This window comes from Sardina pilchardus, chromosome 10, assembly GCF_963854185.1.
Source record: "Sardina pilchardus chromosome 10, fSarPil1.1, whole genome shotgun sequence".
In the NCBI taxonomy this organism is placed as follows: Eukaryota; Metazoa; Chordata; class Actinopteri; order Clupeiformes; family Clupeidae; genus Sardina; species Sardina pilchardus.
The window spans coordinates 493,098-513,863 of record NC_085003.1 but is presented as its reverse complement, the minus strand read 5'-3'; the positions used below and the strand labels follow the sequence as shown (position 1 = coordinate 513,863).

Here is a 20,766-nt window from a genome sequence, read left to right as displayed (position 1 = left end):
TAAAGGGACACAACAATTTCATGAACTCAACTCAAGGTAACAGGTGACACAATTAACAGGATATCACAGTATTATAGTTTACAGAAGGTCTACCTATCTATAGGCTACATACATTTCTGAAAATGTACTATTTCTAAATATGGTATTGCTACACTTTATGGCAAAAATTGCACTGGTCTGTTGGACTTATTAATAAACAATATTTTTGTTGCTTAAGCTTAGGCCTATGTATTCAGTCATTATCCAACAGTAGGCTATACTAAAAATCCATGTGAAAAAAAAATACTTCTCACTGTTCTCAGGTCATATATTTATATACAATTAAAATGCGATTAATTTCGATTAATTAATTACAAAGCCTCTAATTAATTAGATTAATTTTTTTAATCGAGTCCCAGCCCTAAAAATGACCAATCTTCATTAGTTGTCAAAATGACCAATACTCATTAGTTGACAAAATGACCAATCTTCATTAAAATGACCAATCTTCATTAGTTGACAAAATGATCAATCTTCATTAGTTGTCAAAATGACCAATCTTCATTGGTTAAAATGACCAATCCTCATTAGTTGACAAAATGACCAATCTTCATTAGTTGACAAAATGACCAATCTTCATTGGTTAAAATGACCAATCTTCATTAGTTGACAAAATGACCAATCTTCATTGGTAAAAATGACCAATCTTCATGAGTTGACAAAATGACCAATCTTCATTGGTTAAAATGACCAATCTTCAGTTGTTGACAAAATGACCAATCTTCATTGGTTAAAATGACCAATCTTCAGTTGTTGACAAAATGACCAATCTGCATTGGTTAAAATGACCAATCTGCATTGGTTAAAATGACCAATCTTCATTGGTTAAAATTACCAATCTTCATTAATTGACAAAATGACCAATATTCCTTAGTTGAAAAAATTACCAATTTTCTTCGGTAAAAATTACCAATTTTCTATAGTTGACAATATGACCAATCTTCATTAGCTGACAAAATGACCAATCTTCATTGGTTAAAATGACTAATCTTCATTGGTTAAAATGACCAATCTTCATTGGTTAAAATTACCAATCTTCAGTTGTTGACAAAATGACCAATCTGCATTGGTTAAAATTACCAATCTGCATTGGTTAAAATGACCAATCTTCATTGGTTAAAATGACTAATCTTCATCGGTTAAAATGACCAATCTTCATTAGTTGACAAAATGACCAATCTTCATGAGTTGACAAAATGACCAATCTTCATCGGTTAAAATGACCAATCTTCATCGGTTAAAATGACCAATCTTCATTAGTTGACAAAATGACCAATCTTCATTAGTTGTCAAAATGACCAATCCTCATTAGTTGACAAAATGACCAATCTTCATTAGTTGACAAAATGACTAATCTTCATTGGTTAAAATGACCAATCGTCATTGGTTAAAATGACCAATCTTCATTGGTTAAAATGACCAATCTTCAGTTGTTGACAAAATGACCAATCTTCATTTGTTAAAATGACCAATCTGCATTGGTTAAAATGACCAATCTTCATTGGTTGACAAAATGACCAATCTTCATTGGTTAAAATGACCAATCTTCATTGGTAAAAATGACCAATCTTCATTGGTTAAAATGACCAATCTGCATTGGTTAAAATGACCAATCTTCATTGGTTAAAATGACCAATCTTCATTAGTTGACAAAATGACCAATCTTCATTAGTTGACAAAATGACCAATCTTCATTGGTTAAAATGACCAATCTTCATTGGTAAAAATGACCAATCTTCATTAGTTGACAAAATGACCAATCTTCATTAGTTGACAAAATGACCAATCTTCATTGGTTAAAATGACCAATCTTCATTGGTTAAAATGACTAATCTTCAGGTGATGACAAAATGACCAATCTTCATTGGTTAAAATGACTAATCTTCATTGGTTAAAATGACCAATCTTCATTAGTTGACAAAATGACCAATCTTCATTGGTTAAAATGACCAATCTTCATTGGTAAAAATGACCAATCTTCATTAGTTGACAAAATGACCAATCTTCATTAGTTGACAAAATGACCAATCATCATTGGTTAAAATGACCAATCTTCATTGGTTAAAATGACCAATCTTCAGGTGATGAAAAAATGACCAATCTTCATTGGTTAAAATGACTAATCTTCATCGGTTAAAATGACCAATCTTCATTAGTTGAAAAAATGACCAATCTTCATTAGTTGTCAAAATGACCAATCCTCATTAGTTGACAAAATGACCAATCTTCATTAGTTGACAAAATGACCAATCTTCATTGGTTAAAATGACCAATCTTCATTGGTAAAAATGACCAATCTTCATTAGTTGACAAAATGACCAATCTTCATTAGTTGACAAAATGACCAATCATCATTGGTTAAAATGACCAATCTTCATTGGTTAAAATGACCAATCTTCAGGTGATGACAAAATTACCAATCTTCATTGGTTAAAATGACTAATCTTCATCGGTTAAAATGACCAATCTTCATTAGTTGACAAAATGACCAATCTTCATTAGTTGTCAAAATGACCAATCCTCATTAGTTGACAAAATGACCAATCTTCATTAGTTGACAAAATGACCAATCTTCATTAAAATGACCAATCTTCATTAGTTGACAAAATGATCAATCTTCATTAGTTGTCAAAATGACCAATCTTCATTGGTTAAAATGACCAATCCTCATTAGTTGACAAAATGACCAATCTTCATTGGTTAAAATGACCAATCTTCATTGGTTAAAATGACTAATCTTCATTAGTTGACAAAATGACCAATCTTCATTGGTTAAAATTACCAATCTTCATTGGTTAAAATGACTAATCTTCATTAGTTGACAAAATGACCAATCATCATTGGTTAAAATGACCAATCCTCATTAGTTGACAAAATGACCAATCTTCATTAGTTGTCAAAATGACCAATCCTCATTAGTTGACAAAATGACCAATCTTCATTAGTTGACAAAATGACCAATCTTCATTAGTTGTCAAAATGACCAATCTTCATTGGTTAAAATGACCAATCCTCATTAGTTGACAAAATGACCAATCTTCATTAGTTGACAAAATGACCAATCTTCATTAGTTGACAAAATGACCAATCTTCATTGGTTAAAATGACCAATCTTCATTAGTTGACAAAATGACCAATCTTCATTGGTAAAAATGACCAATTTTCATGAGTTGACAAAATGACCAATCTTCATTGGTTAAAATGACCAATCTGCATTGGTTAAAATGACCAATCTTCATTAGTTGACAAAATGACCAATATTCCTTAGTTGAAAAAATTACCAATTTTCTTCGGTAAAAATTACCAATTTTCTATAGTTGACAATATGACCAATCTTCATTAGCTGACAAAATGACCAATCTTCATTGGTTAAAATGACTAATCTTCATTGGTTAAAATTACCAATCTTCATTGGTTAAAATTACCAATCTTCAGTTGTTGACAAAATGACCAATCTGCATTGGTTAAAATGACCAATCTGCATTGGTTAAAATGACCAATCTTCATTGGTTAAAATGACTAATCTTCATCGGTTAAAATGACTAATCTTCATCGGTTAAAATGACCAATCTTCATTAGTTGACAAAATGACCAATCTTCATTAGTTGTCAAAATGACCAATCCTCATTAGTTGACAAAATGACCAATCTTCATTAGTTGTCAAAATGACCAATCCTCATTAGTTGACAAAATGACCAATCTTCATTAGTTGATAAAATGACCAATCTTCATTAAAATGACCAATCTTCATTAGTTGACAAAATGATCAATCTTCATTAGTTGTCAAAATGACCAATCCTCATTAGTTGACACAATGACCAATCTTCATTAGTTGACAAAATGACCAATCTTCATTAAAATGACCAATCTTCACTAGTTGACAAAATGATCAATCTTCATTAGTTGACAAAATGATCAATCTTCATTAGTTGACAAAATGACCAATCATCATTGGTTAAAATGACCAATCTTCATTGGTTAAAATGACCAATCTTCAGGTGATGACAAAATGACCAATCTTCATTGGTTAAAATGACTAATCTTCATCGGTTAAAATGACCAATCTTCATTAGTTGACAAAATGACCAATCTTCATTAGTTGTCAAAATGACCAACTAATATGTTGACATGTATTGAAGCTTTAGTTATGTAAAAGTTCATGAATATAAATAAACATATAAAATGTTAACTTTGGGATTGATTTGAACACTATATTGTGCAAGAACTTGAAAATCGCTGTGTTTTTTTAAGCATATTTCATTGATAGCCTAATGATATATCTATGTCAGGTTACAAAGTTTTTTCCCGAGGGCTCCTAGGCCAAAATTACACTATAGACCCTAAGGAAACACCATGCAAAATTTGGTGCTTTTATCACCTCGGTAATGGTATTTTCATTAAGCCACTGGACTATCTAGTGTTAACATTGGAGCTGCTCTTCGATGGGAACGCAACCGCTTGGGGCGCTGGTTTTCACTTTCCCTCCCTATTTCTTTTAGGTCTATGTTGTGTTCGCGTCACATGTAAACATCCGGGGAAACAGGACAGGCAAAATGGCTGCCCTGTGCGTCCGAATAGCCTCCATGCACGTCACAATTCCGGGTTCGAGACTACTATGCTAGCAACTTCCTGTTAGCTTCACTGACGTGACTCCCGCGGCCCGCCTCCGAGAGACACTGACGAGTGAGACTGACACTGACAGCCATGGCGCTTTTTTACACTCGTTGTCTTCAGGATTTACCCCGTATAACAGTAAACGACATACACCGACTCATAAGCAAATCATGTGCCGCTCCCAACAGCAAGAGAGAAAAAGGATTTAAGATGTACATAAGCAGTTACATCGACAACTATGAGGGTAAGTACCTAACGTTATCATGCTGATGTAAACACAAACTGACGTGACTAGCAGCTAATCTTGTTAACGTCCGCTATTTTGTTTAAAGATACTGTTTAGCCGTTTTCGTTTTAGACATACGTGTATTTCCTGTCTGAAATCTGTCTGAAAACTGCTATTAACAAAAACAGACAAACTAGCACAGTGTAAGAACGAGTGTAACCCAGTTTCAAAATGCATGTTCATCTTTTTCCCTAACAGTGTCGATGAAAAACAAGTTGACAGGAGAGGTCAGCGTGAGGGCAGTCTGTCATAGATCGATGAGGAAAAATGAAAAGCCACACGAATTGAGAGTAGGGTGACTAGGGTCAATGTTAGGGTACAGTAATGGTTAGGCCTGCTGATAAGTTGCCCAGCTGATAAGTAACATTATCTAAATGTATATGATACAGTCTACTGTTTGTGGATGTGAATGGGTAGGCCTATGTGGCTCTCATCTACAAAACAATGCTTATATATGTATCTCTTGTTGAGGTGTTTCTCATCTAAGCTTCAATTTCTTCCTAGATGGTGTTAAAAGACTCAAAGCCTGTCATTTTGGTGAGCACCCACTGCTCATGTGTGGCGGGGTGTGCCTTATGCAACCATTTGGTTGCACTACTGTATCAAACAGCACACCTATCACAACTAGGCATCCCTGCTGTACCCCCAGTGCACAGTTGCACAGAAACTGAGCAGAGCTGGCATAAGCCAAGGACCATGGTAAGTCATCTGTTGGTCATGTGAATTGTACCTATGCACATGTAGCTATTGTGATGCCATGTCAAAATATGTCTTTGCTGTCATTGCTGTCAGGGTGTTAGGCCAGGTCCTGTGGGAGACATGGAGGTCCGCAAACCTCAAAATTCTACGGCTGTATGTGTGAGGTGAGATCATATTACCTTTAGTTTAAGCTATGTGTTGATGTGGTTAATATGTACATGCTGCAGTTTTTTTTTTTTTTCATTTTTTCTCTTTAACATTTTCAGAAGTTCTCTCTACAAAGCACTTGACGGGGAAATGCCAGATCTTGCCACATTGAGAGTGGCAGAAGCATATAAAGACTTCCCCCATTTGCTTGCACCTCTGGTGACCACCATGGGCATATCAGCGGAAGTCCCATTAGTTCAGACAGCTTTTGGGGCTGTCCAGGCAGGGAGTGTGCTGGCATTTCAGCAAAAACCACCAGAAATGCGGGAAATCATCAACATCCCAGACTCCTCTGCCCAACCTTCCCTTCCCATCCAAGGCTATAGGCTTGAGCCAACCACATGCGCCTATGTGTTGTCAGAGGAGGAACATGTACATATGAAATCGCTACAAGTGTCATTCCACATGGCCCACAGGATTGAAGCTGCAACACGGGAGCAGAGCTCATGCCAGGAATGGCATCGACTGAGAAAGATGCGAGTTACATCTACACGCTTTCACGAGGCATGCCATGTTCGCTGTCATACATCAGCTGAAAATCTGGCACACAGAATTTTGAGGGGGACCGTCTTGACGAAGGACATGAGGAGAGGAATTGACATGGAGCCAGTTGCTGTGAAAGAGTACTGCAGTTTAAAAAATGTCAACTATTCACCCTGCGGGTTCATTATACACCCTGATGCTCCATGGCTGGGATGCTCCCCTGATGGAGTTGTGTTCGATCCTTCTGAAATCCCACCATTCGGTCTGCTGGAAATTAAATGCCCAAACATCAAGAGTTACGTTGACTGTCCGTACCTGAAGATGTCGGAAGGTTCTTTGCAGCTTAGGAGGCAGCACAAGTACTATTGGCAAGTACAAGGTCAGATCCTCCTAACAGGTTTAGAGTGGTGTGATTTTGTGGTATGTGCGCAGGAGGACATGCTTGTTGAGCGCATACACAAAAATCTAGATGTAATGAGCACCATTAGGGACCAAGGAGATCTGTTTTTTTTTTACCACTACCTACAGAAGTGTTTGAATGTATAAGTCATTTCAGATGTTGCTTCATTTAATTACATTTATTGTATCATTCTTGTAAACAATATGAACATATACACTTGTGTGTGTACACACATACATTCATATACAATATACCCATCTATCCCTATAATAGTACTATATATATATATATATATATATATATATATATATATATATATATTACAATACACATAGGCTATATATATATATCTTTATACAGCATTATTGAAATATTCAGAATTATTTACATTATATTACAACACATGTATATACATATATTTAGATTCTTATAGTTTTTTGTGTTGTGTATCGTGTGAAATTATAATAAAATGTGTGTAAGGAATCACTGTCTTTCTGTTGATTAGAGGTATGAACACAGAACAGAGTGTGTACTCAGTGGCTCCATGCCTTAACAAGTGGTCCACATTGGTAGTTCACAAGCAAACATGCCACTGTGAACAGTTGGTTTATGCTACCAGAAATGGACATGGGGATGACTGTGTCAAACAACTTGTGCTCCTTAACTCGACGGATAAGACGCTCAACATGTACCCTGAGCCTAGCCACAGACTGAGTGTGTGTCACTTCATCAACTGACATTTGTTTCCCCTTAGTCAAGAAAACAGGTCGGTGGATTTTGCATGGCACTAGTCTATCAATTAAGAAGCCCTTATCCACCATGATGGCCATGTCGGGGGTAAGAAGGTCAATGATCCCTGACTGTTTGAACAGCTCCCGGTCACTAATAGACCCTGCATAAAGTGCACTCACAAATGTTATTGCACCATGAGGTGCCATTCCGATTAAAGCTTTGAAGGTGCAGTGCGACTTATATATCTTTATACAGCATTATTGAAATATTCAGAATTATTTACATTATATTACAACACATGTATATACATATATTTAGATTCTTATAGTTTTTTGTGTTGTGTATCGTGTGAAATTATAATAAAATGTGTGTAAGGAATCACTGTCTTTCTGTTGATTAGAGGTATGAACACAGAACAGAGTGTGTACTCAGTGGCTCCATGCCTTAACAAGTGGTCCACATTGGTAGTTCACAAGCAAACATGCCACTGTGAACAGTTGGTTTATGCTACCAGAAATGGACATGGGGATGACTGTGTCAAACAACTTGTGCTCCTTAACTCGACGGATAAGACGCTCAACATGTACCCTGAGCCTAGCCACAGACTGAGTGTGTGTCACTTCATCAACTGACATTTGTTTCCCCTTAGTCAAGAAAACAGGTCGGTGGATTTTGCATGGCACTAGTCTATCAATTAAGAAGCCCTTATCCACCATGATGGCCATGTCGGGGGTAAGAAGGTCAATGATCCCTGACTGTTTGAACAGCTCCCGGTCACTAATAGACCCTGCATAAAGTGCACTCACAAATGTTATTGCACCATGAGGTGCCATTCCGATTAAAGCTTTGAAGGTGCAGTGCGACTTATAATTTGAAAAGACCTCACTTTGCAGTAGCAAAGAGGAAGGTGTTTGGCAGCGGATCTCTGTACAGTCTAGAATAACTTGTGTGTCTCGAAATTTATGAAATTCTTCTGGCAGATGGGCTCGTACTTGCTCTTTCGGCATCCAAATGCACACTGACCCTAGGACAAAGTACAGGAAGTTGACCCAAGTTGTTATGATGCGGCTTACGGTGGTCTGATGTACTTGAAAACGATGACCAAGGTCCTTTTGCTTGAGGCCTAAGGAGAGATATACCAAGAACATGAAGAGCTCATCGACTGCAGGAAGTGCCCGAGTGTTTCCAGGCTCCTTGAAAACTTTGGAATTTGACCGAATCATCCTGTGAGTTGCCGGCTCAATCAGCTTCCAGAAGGCCATCAGGTGGTTATATGTTGCAAATCTGTCAAGAAAGAAATGTAGCACCCTTCAGTTACTATGGTAGGCTAAGACAGACCTGAAAAAGGGGTCCTTACTAAATTAACAAGAATAACTTATAACCAAATACTTTTCACAATTCAGTAGGCCTATATTAACCCTCTGTAGTCTAAATCCCCCCCTGGGGATTTGAAAAACTGTTCCAAACACACATCTCAATCTCTGCCTATGTTTGTCTTAGAAACATATAAGTGACACCATTAGAAACCTTTAATCAACTAGTTTCCAAATATATATGTTTTAGAAGAGAATGTATCAATGGCACTTTGTAAAAACAATAAAATAAATTCCTAGGATTTCAGTTCTCTCACCTGCAACAGGCCCATTCAAAAGGCCCATTCACCTGAATTTGCATTTGAAAGAGCCACTCACTAAATGACCCATTTAGTCTGACTTTTTCCCAATTTGTTGTAAAACTACTTAACACCTATGAATGTTCTTGTTACTTATGGAGCCAACACCATTGTTTTCCAGGTTCAAACTTCAAAAATCTTTGCTCAATATATTTATTATAGTGTGTTTTTTACCTTTGACCTCTGACCTTTGAAAATATGTTTTTAAATAGTTGTGTTTATACAGAATTATAATAAAGAGTAATTTCATTACATCCACTTTACTCTCACATAATTATTGTGGAGGACCTCTAGAATATAGCCATATGTGCCACTTTTTGCATAGATGCTTTTAGTTAGATAAAAAACTTAAAATCTCAAGCTGACTGCCTCAAAGTGCCTGAAACCCTAGCTGTTACAGAAACATGCACTGGTTTCTTACATGGCATAAAAGACTTACACATAGCTTTGCAGTAGGACAATGCAACACTATAACAAATGCTTACCACATTATCTTACCTTGTATAAAAGCGTATGTCGTCATCGGACCCAGCAAATCGCTGAAGACCAAAGCGGTGTATGATCTTTGACTGCGCCAATTGCTTCCGTAGGTCTTCAACCTGACTCTTTAACTCCGAGTTTTCATGTAGCACCATGTCCACAGCTGCAGCTTCGGGTACCGAACAGTAATCATGCCCAGTCCTCTCCACATCAAAGTCCATAACTTCGTCTACGTCCGAGTCAGGATCAGGGGTCAGCGGTCTCTCTCGACGTTCCCAAACACTCAGCCTCGGCGGCTGCTCCTGGAAGTGGTTCCACTCAAACAGAGTAGGGAAAACACCTTTTCTGAGACATCTCAGACGAGTCCCTTCCATAAAGTCATCCGCTCTGAAATGAACGCTACACACTTTTGTGTTTTTTGTTACTTGGAAGTCATCCCTCCTGATCTGAACGATCCACTTTTTCCTAAGACCTTCTTCCACTGGAAATGAATGAAAGCTTACAGCCGAGTTGTACCTTGCCGACACAACACACAACGGCACACAGCAATGTTGTGAACTGGGTCGCATTAACTTTTGATACCGGAAAACCTTTTCCATTCTTAAGCTGGCAAAAACTAGAAACACTAGCCTTGTAAAGAACCAGAAATGTTTGTCGCTGTTTGGCGCCGTAGGCTATATTATTATCGCGTGGGTTAGCGTCAGATGTACATTACATTACATTTGGCTGACGCTTTTTAATCAAAGTGACATGCAAACATGATTAAAACATTTAAAGATTGTAAGGCCAATTTTAACAATAATTAAAAAATATATATATTATAAAAAATCACAATGAGTGCATCAACGAGTGTCTGTAGTAGCCTAGCCTAGTGCTATAGGGGATGTTCTCTGAACAGCTGTGTTTTCAGACAGTTATTTAAGATGGCGAGGGATGTCCCAACTCTAATCGGAACAGGTAGTGTGTTCACCAACGAAGGATGACAGGTGAGAAAAGTTTGGATTGGCCAGACCGTGCTGGTGGAAGAGCTAGACATCGCTCGGCTGATGAGGGCAGCGGTATGTAAATAAGGAAATTAACCGGAAGATGGGGGTGTAGTAGGAAATACAGTAGGAAATACGTCACAATTCTCGCTGCATGGAGGCTATTGTATGCCTACTACTCGCTCGCATACATAAATAACGTACTAAATTGTACGTTGAGTAGTACGTTCTAGCCGAAGCTAATATGTACTAAACTATTCGGATGCAGCCTTATATCAGAGCCCGTCTGGTTCGCTGGTGGAAAGATAAACGCCTCCGAAAGATAAACGCACTCCGTTGCTTGGTAACGCTTGCATCGTAAGTTAAAGCAACTGGCATTGCGCATGCACGGCATATCTGGGCTCTGTTGATAACCACCGCACTACTAACGTGTCCAGTTCCCCGAGCGGCATAAGGTAAGTGACGATATATCCCTTCAGTGACTTTCTTCCCTCTTTGCTCGCCCCACTTAGATCATGAGCAGCTAGCAATATAATCAGTTATATCCTACGTAAGACAAGTTGTATCGTTGCAGGCAGCTGAAGTTCGACACGTTGAATCGTTCAACGTTAGCTAGATAACAGCACACTAGTCACGTCAGTTTAGGCTTTCTGTTTTTGACCCAGGTGTAATGGTTTAAATGGTGGCTGTAATTGGTGACATGCACGCTCGCTCACGGATGTGTTGACCGATAACACAAACGACAAGCATCCCAATCTAGTCCCATATTCGACTGGCATTCGGTTTGTTGCATTGAATCGCTCGGTAACACATTACTCGGGCAGACACCGGTGTCACGCATACGTCATCCGGAGAAATGTTCCTTGGTCGCCGCGTTTTGCCGATTTACGGCTCCCAATGACTCCCATTGACTCCGATTGAACATTTCTAATGAAAACATCAATTATGTGACATTATGTGTAATGCAAGAATTACACAAAATTGTACCTGCAGCAAGTAAAGTGCACTGTGTCATGCTGCCATGATCCCAGTCATTGGGTCCCAGCACATGGCGAATCAAATTTTGCCATATTTAGGTCCTCTACAGGATAGAGTCAAGCCTGTTGCAAAAAATCTTGGCATCTGGTTTGATGGCAATCTAAATTTTGAACATCATATTAGAAAACTTGTGCAATCTTGTTTTTACCAATTTAGGAATATCTCCAAAATAAGACATATCTTATCATTCAGAAACACAGAAACCATCATACATGCTCACACCTGGATTACTGTAACAGTCTTTTCACATGCCTCACTCAAAAGTCCTTACACAGGCTTCAAATAGTCCAAAACTCTGCTGCCAGGCTCCTAAATAAAACTAGACAGTATGAACACATCACTCCTGTTCTAGCATCACTTCACTGGCTCCCAATATGCTGGAGAATTGATTTTAAATTGTTGCTTGTTACATTTAAAGCTCTTCATGGCCTTTCCCCTGGTTAGGCTACATTTCTGAAATGCTAGTGCCCTATAGCCCTACACGCGCATTAAGGTCTGCTGGCAAAGGTTTATTGACCATTCCTGAGTCACGGCTTGCAACTAAAGGGGACAGATCTTTTTCAGTGTTAGCCCCAAAGCTTTGGAATGCACTGCCTGAGCAAGGTTAGCTGATACTGTTCCATCTTTTAAGTCCCTCCTTAAAACTCATCTGTACCGTAAAGCATTTAAGGAGTTTATTTAAGTTTAATTTTTGTTTTTGTCTTGGTTTGGTTTTGTTTTGCCTTGTGTAGTGTTTTGATTATTGCAGTTTTTTTCCTGTTGTTCATTCATTCAAAAAAAAAAACACTTTTTCTTTATTCTTGCCAATGTTGTTATGGTATTATTGGGGGCCAAGCAGCGAAGCACCCATAGAGATTGTACCTTTTCCTTGGGGGCCAAGCAGCAAAGCTGCGAAGCACCCATAGTGATTGTACCTTTTCCTATAGATAATGGAAACGGAAGTCAGCGGCGCAATGCATTCACGTTTTCTTCCATTAGGTGAGGCCGCGGCGCGAATTATAAACAAGAAACCTATGGTATTTCGAACAAGATCGGCTAGCCAAAACAGTAACACTAGATGTAAACATTTAGGCTACTATGCTAAAAACTAGTAGTAGAAGTAGTAATGGACCGTACAGAGACAAGCTCCTGCCGGACGCGAGGAAACGTTATATAGAAAAGATGTCTTTGATCGGTAACATGGATCCCTATGACAGACTAGTGTTGTCACGATACCAAAATTATGACTTCGATATGATACCTGCCATAAATACCTCGATATCCGATACTGAACCGATATCACGGTGAAATTCTAAAAAATCTGGAAAAGAGATGAATAATGGTCTAGTTTGGCTTCACTATGGTTTAACTTTCACCAGCTTGTCCCTGTCCTGTGTTTTTAGCATAATATTACATTAAAAATAACAATAATAATTATTATTCTCTAGAGGCAGACAGTATGAGCATAATCTCTTGTTTGTTAACCTATTTGCTTTTGCTTAACTAGCCACTTTTCCATAAAATGTGTTAGCAGTGAGTGAGCACATTAATGACTGACACATACAATTAAAATTAAATGTTCTCTTTATTGAAAAACAAGAAAATAACTAAACATGCCTCTGATTTTGCCTCATGGTACATGCCATTACACTATGGTGGACAAACGTTAGGCAATTAGTCATTAGCTTTAGCTGCTTGTCGGGGCAGAACTGTGAAGTATTTGAACTTTAACACTCAGAATAAATAAATTAAAATATACTTGGTGTTTAGCTCTATTTAGCTACTAAACATGTTTTAACAAAAATAAAATTATTGCTTTCCACCTGCTGAGCTTTATAGCTACACTTGAACAATATTCATGAACAATGAAATCCCAAATACACTCTCTCACACTCTGAATTTCTGTAATATTCTCTTACTCATTTTCTTGAAAATTCTTCTGCTGCTTGAAGGTTCTTAGCAAGGAAGACAAGCATGTCAACGTGCTCCTCAGTCAGCCTAATGCGCCTAGGGCTGCAAATAATTCCTGATGTGCTGAACACACGTTCTGAAGCACAGCTTGTGGCTGGAATGCACAGGTGCTGTCTGGCAAAATGTGCAAGAGTTGGCAAGGTGGCTTCATGGTTCTTCCACCAGGTGAGAGGGTCTTCAGTTGCACTTGTCTCTTTCATTTGTTTGTACAAGACAAATTCACTTGAAAGCTGGTCTGAAGGCGATGTGGAAACACTAGCCCCTCCCTCAGCTCCACCTGCCTCTCCTGACCCCCTCTCTTCAAACTTAATGGTGGACAGTAAACTTTTCAAGTCAGGTTTTCTTTTTTTTGACCCTGGTGCCTGTTGCTGTGCTGGTGTCGTTTGAACCTGTCTCAATGATTGTACTGGAGCATCAATGGATTTCCTCAAAAGATCTGCTTCCACCTCTTCCTCCATTGTAACAAATGTGTCCTTAAACCTTGGATCTAGGAATGTCGCAGTGTTAAGGACAGTGTCCAGCAGTCTGTTGTCATACCTTGAGGCAAAGTCTGATCTAATTTTCTCTTTCATGTCACATGCAAGAACACTATCACTATCCTTCTCTTCCAGACTAGAAAATAATTTCCATTTTAGGGGCAGCACAGAAGACAATGTGGGCTCCTTTTCTCCACTCAGTGCATCTGTGAGGCTACTTACTGGCTCAAGGACCTCTCTAATGATTTCTAAGGTTGCCATATCAGAGTCTTTTGGCATCAGATGCCACTTCCTCCTATTTTCTGCCAAAACAGCACAGACAGCTTGTTGCTGTTCACAGAATCTATCCACCATTTCAAAAGTGGAGTTCCAGCGAGTAGGCTCGTCATGAATGAGCTTTTGCTCAGGTAAGCATAAAGTCTTCTGCTTGTCTGTCAAACTCCTTAGCATCTTGTTGGATCTGGAAAAAGCAGACACGGTTGTCCGGAGCCTGGACAAGCATTTTGATACACGGTCCAAGCCTAAAGCCTTGCCCACTGCTAGGTGAAGGTTATGCCCAAAACATGGTATCCAATTGTAGGTTTCAAATGCCTTTTTATTGTTAGAGGCGTTGTCAGTAGTTATCCCAACCATTTTTGAAAGATCTAGTCCCCATTTTTCAGACACCATCTCCTCCAGTGCTTCTTGGAGACAGTCTGCAGTATGGTCTGAATACAAAGGTGAACATCCTAAGCACCAGGAGTGCATTTCCCAGGTTTCATCTATGTACTGCATTGTTAACGCCATGTATGCATCAACTGCCCTGCTCGTCCATATATCAGTGGTACAAGCAAAAAAAGGCTGACATTTAAGTTGAGTCTGAATAACCTGACTGGTCTCAGTGTATAGCTTGGGATTTCATTGTTCATGAAATAATTTCTTCCAGGCATATCATATTTCCTATCCAACTCCTGCACAAGATTCCGAAATCCAGTTTTGTCAACTGTATATATTGGCACTTGATCAAGACAGATAAACTTAGCTACTGCTCTGTTCAATCTCTTTGCATCTTTTGAGTCTTTATCATACGTCCTGTGGCTTTCAAACACAGCTGGAAGGGAAGGTTGTCTCAACTGTGCAGTTGCTGATTCTGCTGGCATCTCTTTCTGTTTCTGTAAAGGGGGTGGACAAGTTAGCCTACTTTAATATTTCATGAGTTTGATTGTCTGACTTTCAGAGACAATATTCTTTATAGTTTTTCTACCCAGACAATATGCTCAGTTGGACGCAAACCTCTATCAGATATATAAAGAAATGTGTGTTTAATTTAATACACTTTCGTAGTGTGCAGGTCAATTCTGGGCTCATCATAAAGTCCCCACATGTTCATTATTTTTATAGTTTCTTAATTGTTTGTTAGAGCTAAATTGCACATGTTGTGTTAATTTGACAGTGAATTGTCAAATTAAGTTAGATCAAGGTCAGAGGTAAAATTATAAGCAAGTTACTATGCTATCAGTGGGCTATCTGATGAAGCCTACACAAGGGAGCCTGCTGAGTTCGAATGTTGTGAATCTCATATTAATAATGTTTGACAAAAAAAGGCAGACTAGCCTACATGCCATGATAAATATCAACAGAACTGATTGAATATTATATATTAAATAGATCGTTTGCAAGTTAAAACTAGCGTGAACATTTCACAAGCTAACTACACTATGATCACGCTATGCCTCTTCAAAATTCAGTGTTGAAAAAATAGTTTTCCTATAACAGAATACACCACACTCGTTTCACCTAGCCTATAGTTGGTGCATACGATTGGGGCTGGTCGTGTAATGGTGTTTTCAAACACATTCGCTAACCTGTCGTTCTCTGAACTCTTTATGGAGGTCGGGATGTCTATCCGCGAGATGCTTAGCCAAGTTGGACGTGTTGCCTCCCTTGGTCGGAATGCCTCTGAAACATCTCTTACAGACGGGCTTCTGTGTGTCAGTGGGCTTGCCTTCACTGTCTGCGAGGTACGCAAAATAGCCCCACACTTCACTTCGCCCGTCTTTTTTGTCAACAAGCCGAGGACGGTCGGCAAGTGCTTCTGGACCTGTCGCCATCTCTCTCCTTCCCTCTCACACAGACCTGCCTGCTGCTGCGTGCACTGTGGCTGTGTGTGAGGGCAAAAGTTAGCCACGCCCACAGCCTCTGCGTGCAAGGAACATGACTGATAGTTGGAGCAGCTCCTTGCACAGACACGGAACGTTAATTATTTTAATAAAAATATCGATACTAAAAACGTCGGGAATCATATCGTTTTTTGCGGGAAGGAATCGTGATACCTTTCTAGTATCGGTATATCGTGCAACACTATGACAGACCGTCTGGAGAGTGGACGTGAGACCCTGAAAGTAATACAAAGACACTCCGTTGTTGATTTTTTTTACCTGACGATCGTAGGCACGGACGTTACATCCAACAACACAACAGGTTCGTCCCATGATGTGTGAAAAACAGTGTTAGAAACAGCGAGTTAGCAATGTTTTACAATGTTTACAATGATACAGCATTGGCAGCAGCGTACAAGTGGCCTCACTTATGTATCCCAGACGCCACCGCGGCGCAACCGCGAAATGTCGCGACGTCACATTCCCATTCTCTATTATTATTCTTCTCCTCTGGAAGACTATGGCAGCCCATAGATCCATACAGTAAAAAGTTCTGAAATTTGGCACACTTATTCTACTCACAACTCTAAGCACTTTCACCAACTTACAGACTCCAGAACTCAAACCTCTAGCGCCACCAACAGGTCAAAATTCATCAATTTTTAACAACATTAATGCAAGTAACTCTGCAATGCTTAGACCTAGCAAGCTGAAACTTGCTCAGTGTATTAAGGCAAAAGGTATAGCCCCACCCACCAATTAACAAGACCTTTCCACAAACGCTGTAGCGCCACCAACAGACCAAGGTCAAAACTTTCAAAAAGTTTCACAGGTCTCAAATTTCATCCGATTCTCACCAAAATTTACAAACACAATCTTCAGACCATGCCTTCTTATTGCATTGCTTTCTGGAAGAATTGACCAAATTATGTAAGGGATAACGGCCGACGAGGTGACCGGTTCGATGGAAATAATGGCTAGGTGGAGGTCTAGAACTCCGGCGACGTGCGAAGCACGGAGACGGAGTTACCTCCGCCGTGCCATTATTTCCATCGAACCGGTCGACCTCGAAGGCCGTTATCCCGCTTATCTCCCGTTTGTATTCATAACCTGTATATTTAGAACATAGTTTTATTCCACCGTTGCGTCCGTAAACATCGCTAAAACTGTCTTGACTGTGGGACTACTTTCCGCCACATATCAACTTTCTACTTGCAGGACAAAACTGCCGTTACTAGTTCTAAATGGATGGTTGCTATGGCCAAAAGCCAGTCGTTAGTTCTAAATGGCTGGTTGCTACGGCCAAAAGCCAGTCGTTAGTTCTATCTCTCCCGTTGTCAAGCGGGTATATCCCAGGATTCTGATTAACTTTAACTTTGAAAGATCGCTACTTTTATAGCCTACATGGCATCCAACTAGCTACAATCCACCTCCGTCATATGCTACAATGTTACTATGGTTCTGCACGTCTGTATTTCAGCTTGGATGCAACGTGACAGTTCATTTAAACTTTGCAACGAGTTTGGCGAATTAATATTCAAGTGTGATACGGGAACTACTTCAAAGGTAGCAGGTTATACGAAGTTAATGGCCACCCCATCAGCCAATCAGAGAAGAGAATTCCATTGTTGAGGGAGATAATTGCCTGTAACAGCCAATCAAACTTAGCGGCAAAGCCGCCACACAGACATTAAACCTATATCTCTATGGAAGCCATAGAATCATACAGTAAAAAGTTCTGAAATTTAACACACATATTCCTCTATGGCCAATGATCACTTTTCTTAATTTACAGGCTCCAGAACCCAAAACTCCAGCGCCACCAACAGGTCAAAATGTATACATTTTTCAACAACATTGATGCAAGTAGCTCTACAATGCTTTGACCTATCAAGCTGAAACTTGCTCAGTGGATTAAGGCAAAAGTAATGACCCCACTCACCTATTAACAAGACTTTACCATTCAGGCTGTAGCGCCACCAACAGGACAAGGTCGAAAACGTTCAAAAAGTTTCACAGGTCGCAGATTTCATCCGATACTTACCAAAATTTGCACAGACCATCTTCAGACCATGACTTATAATTGCATTGCTTTGTGGAACAATTGACGGAAGTGCTTGCCTGCAACAGCCAATCCAAATTGGAAGTGAACCTATATCTCAGCAAAGCTTTCACGTATCAAGACCAAACTTAGTACATGGGCTCATGACCCAATTAGGAGGAGTCTCAATAAATGTGGCAAATTTTGACCACTATGTGGCGCTGTATTCAAAGAAAGTAGGCTCATTTTTCAGTAATGCTTTCATCTCTCTCTCTCAAACCTAGTCTTTCCACATGCCCACTCTCCCATGTCATGTCTTTTGACCATTAGGGGGGCGCTATAATCACAGGAATTGAGCTCATTTTTCAGTAATGCTCCCTCTCTCTCAAACCCAGACACAAGCACACAAATTGTGATTGGTTTAGACCCTTGTCAGTCAAATATGTCTGCCAATGGGAAAGCATCCGCCCTCTGCGGTACGTTTGTGTCAAAATGATTCAATCAAAAGAAAAACCACTTCAAAACTTTTTTTTCACCACCAAAAATAAAAAAAAATCAATCAAAGAAAAAAAGGGTTCAAATGAAATTTGGGGTTTTGATTGATTTGTTTTTTTCTTTGAAGCAACATCTTTTTCTATTGAATAATAAAGACACAAATGTCCTTCCCATTTTACGGCCCAAACACAAAAAACATTACTTCAATCAAAAAATCTGCTTTAAACAAAAAACTTTCACTTCTATCACAAAAAACATTTTCAATCAAAGAAGATAGGTGTTCAAAGTCATTTTATTGATTCTCAATTTTTTTGCATTCAAATACTTTTTTTCTTTTATAAGAATGTTTTTTTTTTGTTTGACAGAAGTGAATGTTTTTTTGATTGAAGACTAGGGTAGTGCCCGTGCAAACAATGTTTTCCAAGAAACATGTTACCCAATGACGTTGATGCAGGTAGATCATGTAAGATTGGTGATGATGTAGAATCAGGCGCAGTTAGAGCTTTTTACTGTCTTTGCAAAGTAAAACAGTGAAGGGGAAAGGCATTTGAGTTGCAGCTAATGGCAATATTAGACACATTACATACCCGTGTGCAGGGCCTGAATTTCATTTTTCACAACGGGGGGAATTCCCCCCCTCAGTGACTCCAATGGGGGGGATTTATACAGTTGGGGGGGGGGGGGGGGGGGAATTATACAGTTTGCGGGGAACGCTACTTGTAGGCCTAAACTAGTGGCGGCTGGTGGTTTTAGAATTAACTGAGGAAGGTGTGCGCGTGGGGGGTGGTCTTTCAGAGAGGCAAGTTGTTAAACCCTATTATGGTTATGGATATGATTTAATGCCAAAGTAAGTAAACTGGAATTCATAAATAAAATTATTTGTACCCCAGCTTGTTAGTATACTTTTAGTATCCTGTGCTGTTTTATATACGGCAAGACATAATGCATGCACTGAAAATGTGCTAGGACTTTTATTTTGATATGGGTCCTAGAGTTTCTGAGTAGAACGTTTTTAGCCGTTTGTTAGCAGCTGGGTAGATGGGTCAAACTTCTAAAGCAAAGGATTCAGGCTCTACTTTGATGCCCCCAAACCAGTTGTACAATCATGATCTAACCCAAAACAATAACAGACAGAGACATGACATGAAGGCTAGTCTAAAAAATAAAAGACAACAGCCCCTAATACAGTATGGAGGCTCGGGTTTTCATGAAAGCTTGATGGTGTGTAAAACAGCAACATGACGTTCAGCTAGTTACAATTCAAACCTTGCTAGTTAATCTTGTTAAAATTACATAAATTCGTTTTCAGCTAAATTAGACCTAAATAGTTACAGAAATGTCTTCGTTCAGACGTTCGTGCGTTTGCTAGGTACGAGGCAACATATAATTTCCTTGCTCTCTCCTTTGCTATGTTAACTGACTTAACCTAGCTAGCAGCCTGCTACCATTGGAGTTACGCACGTCTTTCTGCCGTTCTGACCCTGATTGTAAGTCCAGTGAGTGACAGGAAGTTGGATGCTCAATAAAACGTTTGATTTATTAACAACTAAGCAACTGAAATCATTAAGTTAATTCAGTTCATTTTAGATCCACATGCCCGACTATCCTGCGGCATGACAACTTCTGATATGTACAGTTAACCTGCATTTCTGATTGGATATTAGCAACACAATCAGCTCCACTGATTGGTTCATTGACGGAGGCACTTCCGCGGACGATGTGGCCATTCACTTCAATGATATTCACGAGTCGCGGGGGTCTGGAGAGTTTATTATGAGCATTTAAGTGTGCGACTGATTTCGCTTTCAATGGTCACAAATGTGAAAAATAATAGAACAAATCTCCGTTTCAAGACCTTTGTAGGAGTGCTTGAATGACGTCAAACGGTTCAGTGGTTCTAGAGTAGGGCTGGGCGATATGGCAAAAAAATTGATCACGATTATTTTTCCCATATTGAACGATCTCGATTTTTAATCACAATTTTTTTTATCAGACGCACTTTGCATCCGTCGGGTTCATAGGGTCAGGGCTCC

The 20,766-nt window shown here is 39.2% G+C and overlaps 3 protein-coding genes across 4 annotated transcripts in view; 2 read left to right on the top strand and 1 right to left on the bottom strand.

Moving 5' to 3' along the window:
• Positions 1 to 4,734: 4,734 nt before the first annotated feature.
• On the top strand, positions 4,735 to 6,995 carry LOC134094243 (uncharacterized). Its single transcript, XM_062547698.1, has 4 exons — positions 4,735 to 4,897; positions 5,444 to 5,638; positions 5,732 to 5,802; positions 5,905 to 6,995. The coding sequence occupies exons 1-4, from the start codon at positions 4,892 to 4,894 to the stop codon at positions 6,872 to 6,874; spliced, it is 1,242 nt and encodes a 413-aa protein (XP_062403682.1). The 5' UTR covers positions 4,735 to 4,891; the 3' UTR covers positions 6,875 to 6,995.
• An 825-nt stretch (positions 6,996 to 7,820) lies between these two features.
• LOC134094491 (uncharacterized) lies at positions 7,821 to 10,176 on the bottom strand. Its single transcript, XM_062548027.1, has 2 exons — positions 9,631 to 10,176; positions 7,821 to 8,744 (listed from the first exon to the last, which is right to left on the bottom strand). Exons 1-2 carry the CDS (start codon positions 9,984 to 9,986, stop codon positions 7,889 to 7,891), a joined length of 1,212 nt encoding a protein of 403 aa, XP_062404011.1. The 5' UTR covers positions 9,987 to 10,176; the 3' UTR covers positions 7,821 to 7,888.
• A 588-nt stretch (positions 10,177 to 10,764) lies between these two features.
• The window catches only part of cep41 (centrosomal protein 41), an 88,991-nt gene continuing 78,989 nt past the window's right edge, over positions 10,765 to 20,766 (top strand). For both annotated transcript variants that reach the window (XR_009940433.1, XM_062547675.1), the window contains exon 1: positions 10,765 to 11,050. The gene's annotated coding sequence lies outside the window, so the exon portion shown is untranslated. The remainder of the gene's footprint in view (positions 11,051 to 20,766) is intronic.

Coding starts and splice junctions, on each gene's coding strand:
- LOC134094243 (XM_062547698.1), top strand. Junction 5,639..5,731: donor GGCATAAGCCAAGGACCATG/GTAAGTCATCTG, acceptor CATTGCTGTCAG/GGTGTTAGGCCAGGTCCTGT. Junction 5,803..5,904: donor TCTACGGCTGTATGTGTGAG/GTGAGATCATAT, acceptor TAACATTTTCAG/AAGTTCTCTCTACAAAGCAC.
- LOC134094491 (XM_062548027.1), bottom strand. CDS start 9,986: ATGGAAGGGACTCGTCTGAGATGTCTCAGAAAAGGTGTTTTCCCTACT. Junction 8,745..9,630: donor GACATACGCTTTTATACAAG/GTAAGATAATGT, acceptor CTTTCTTGACAG/ATTTGCAACATATAACCACC.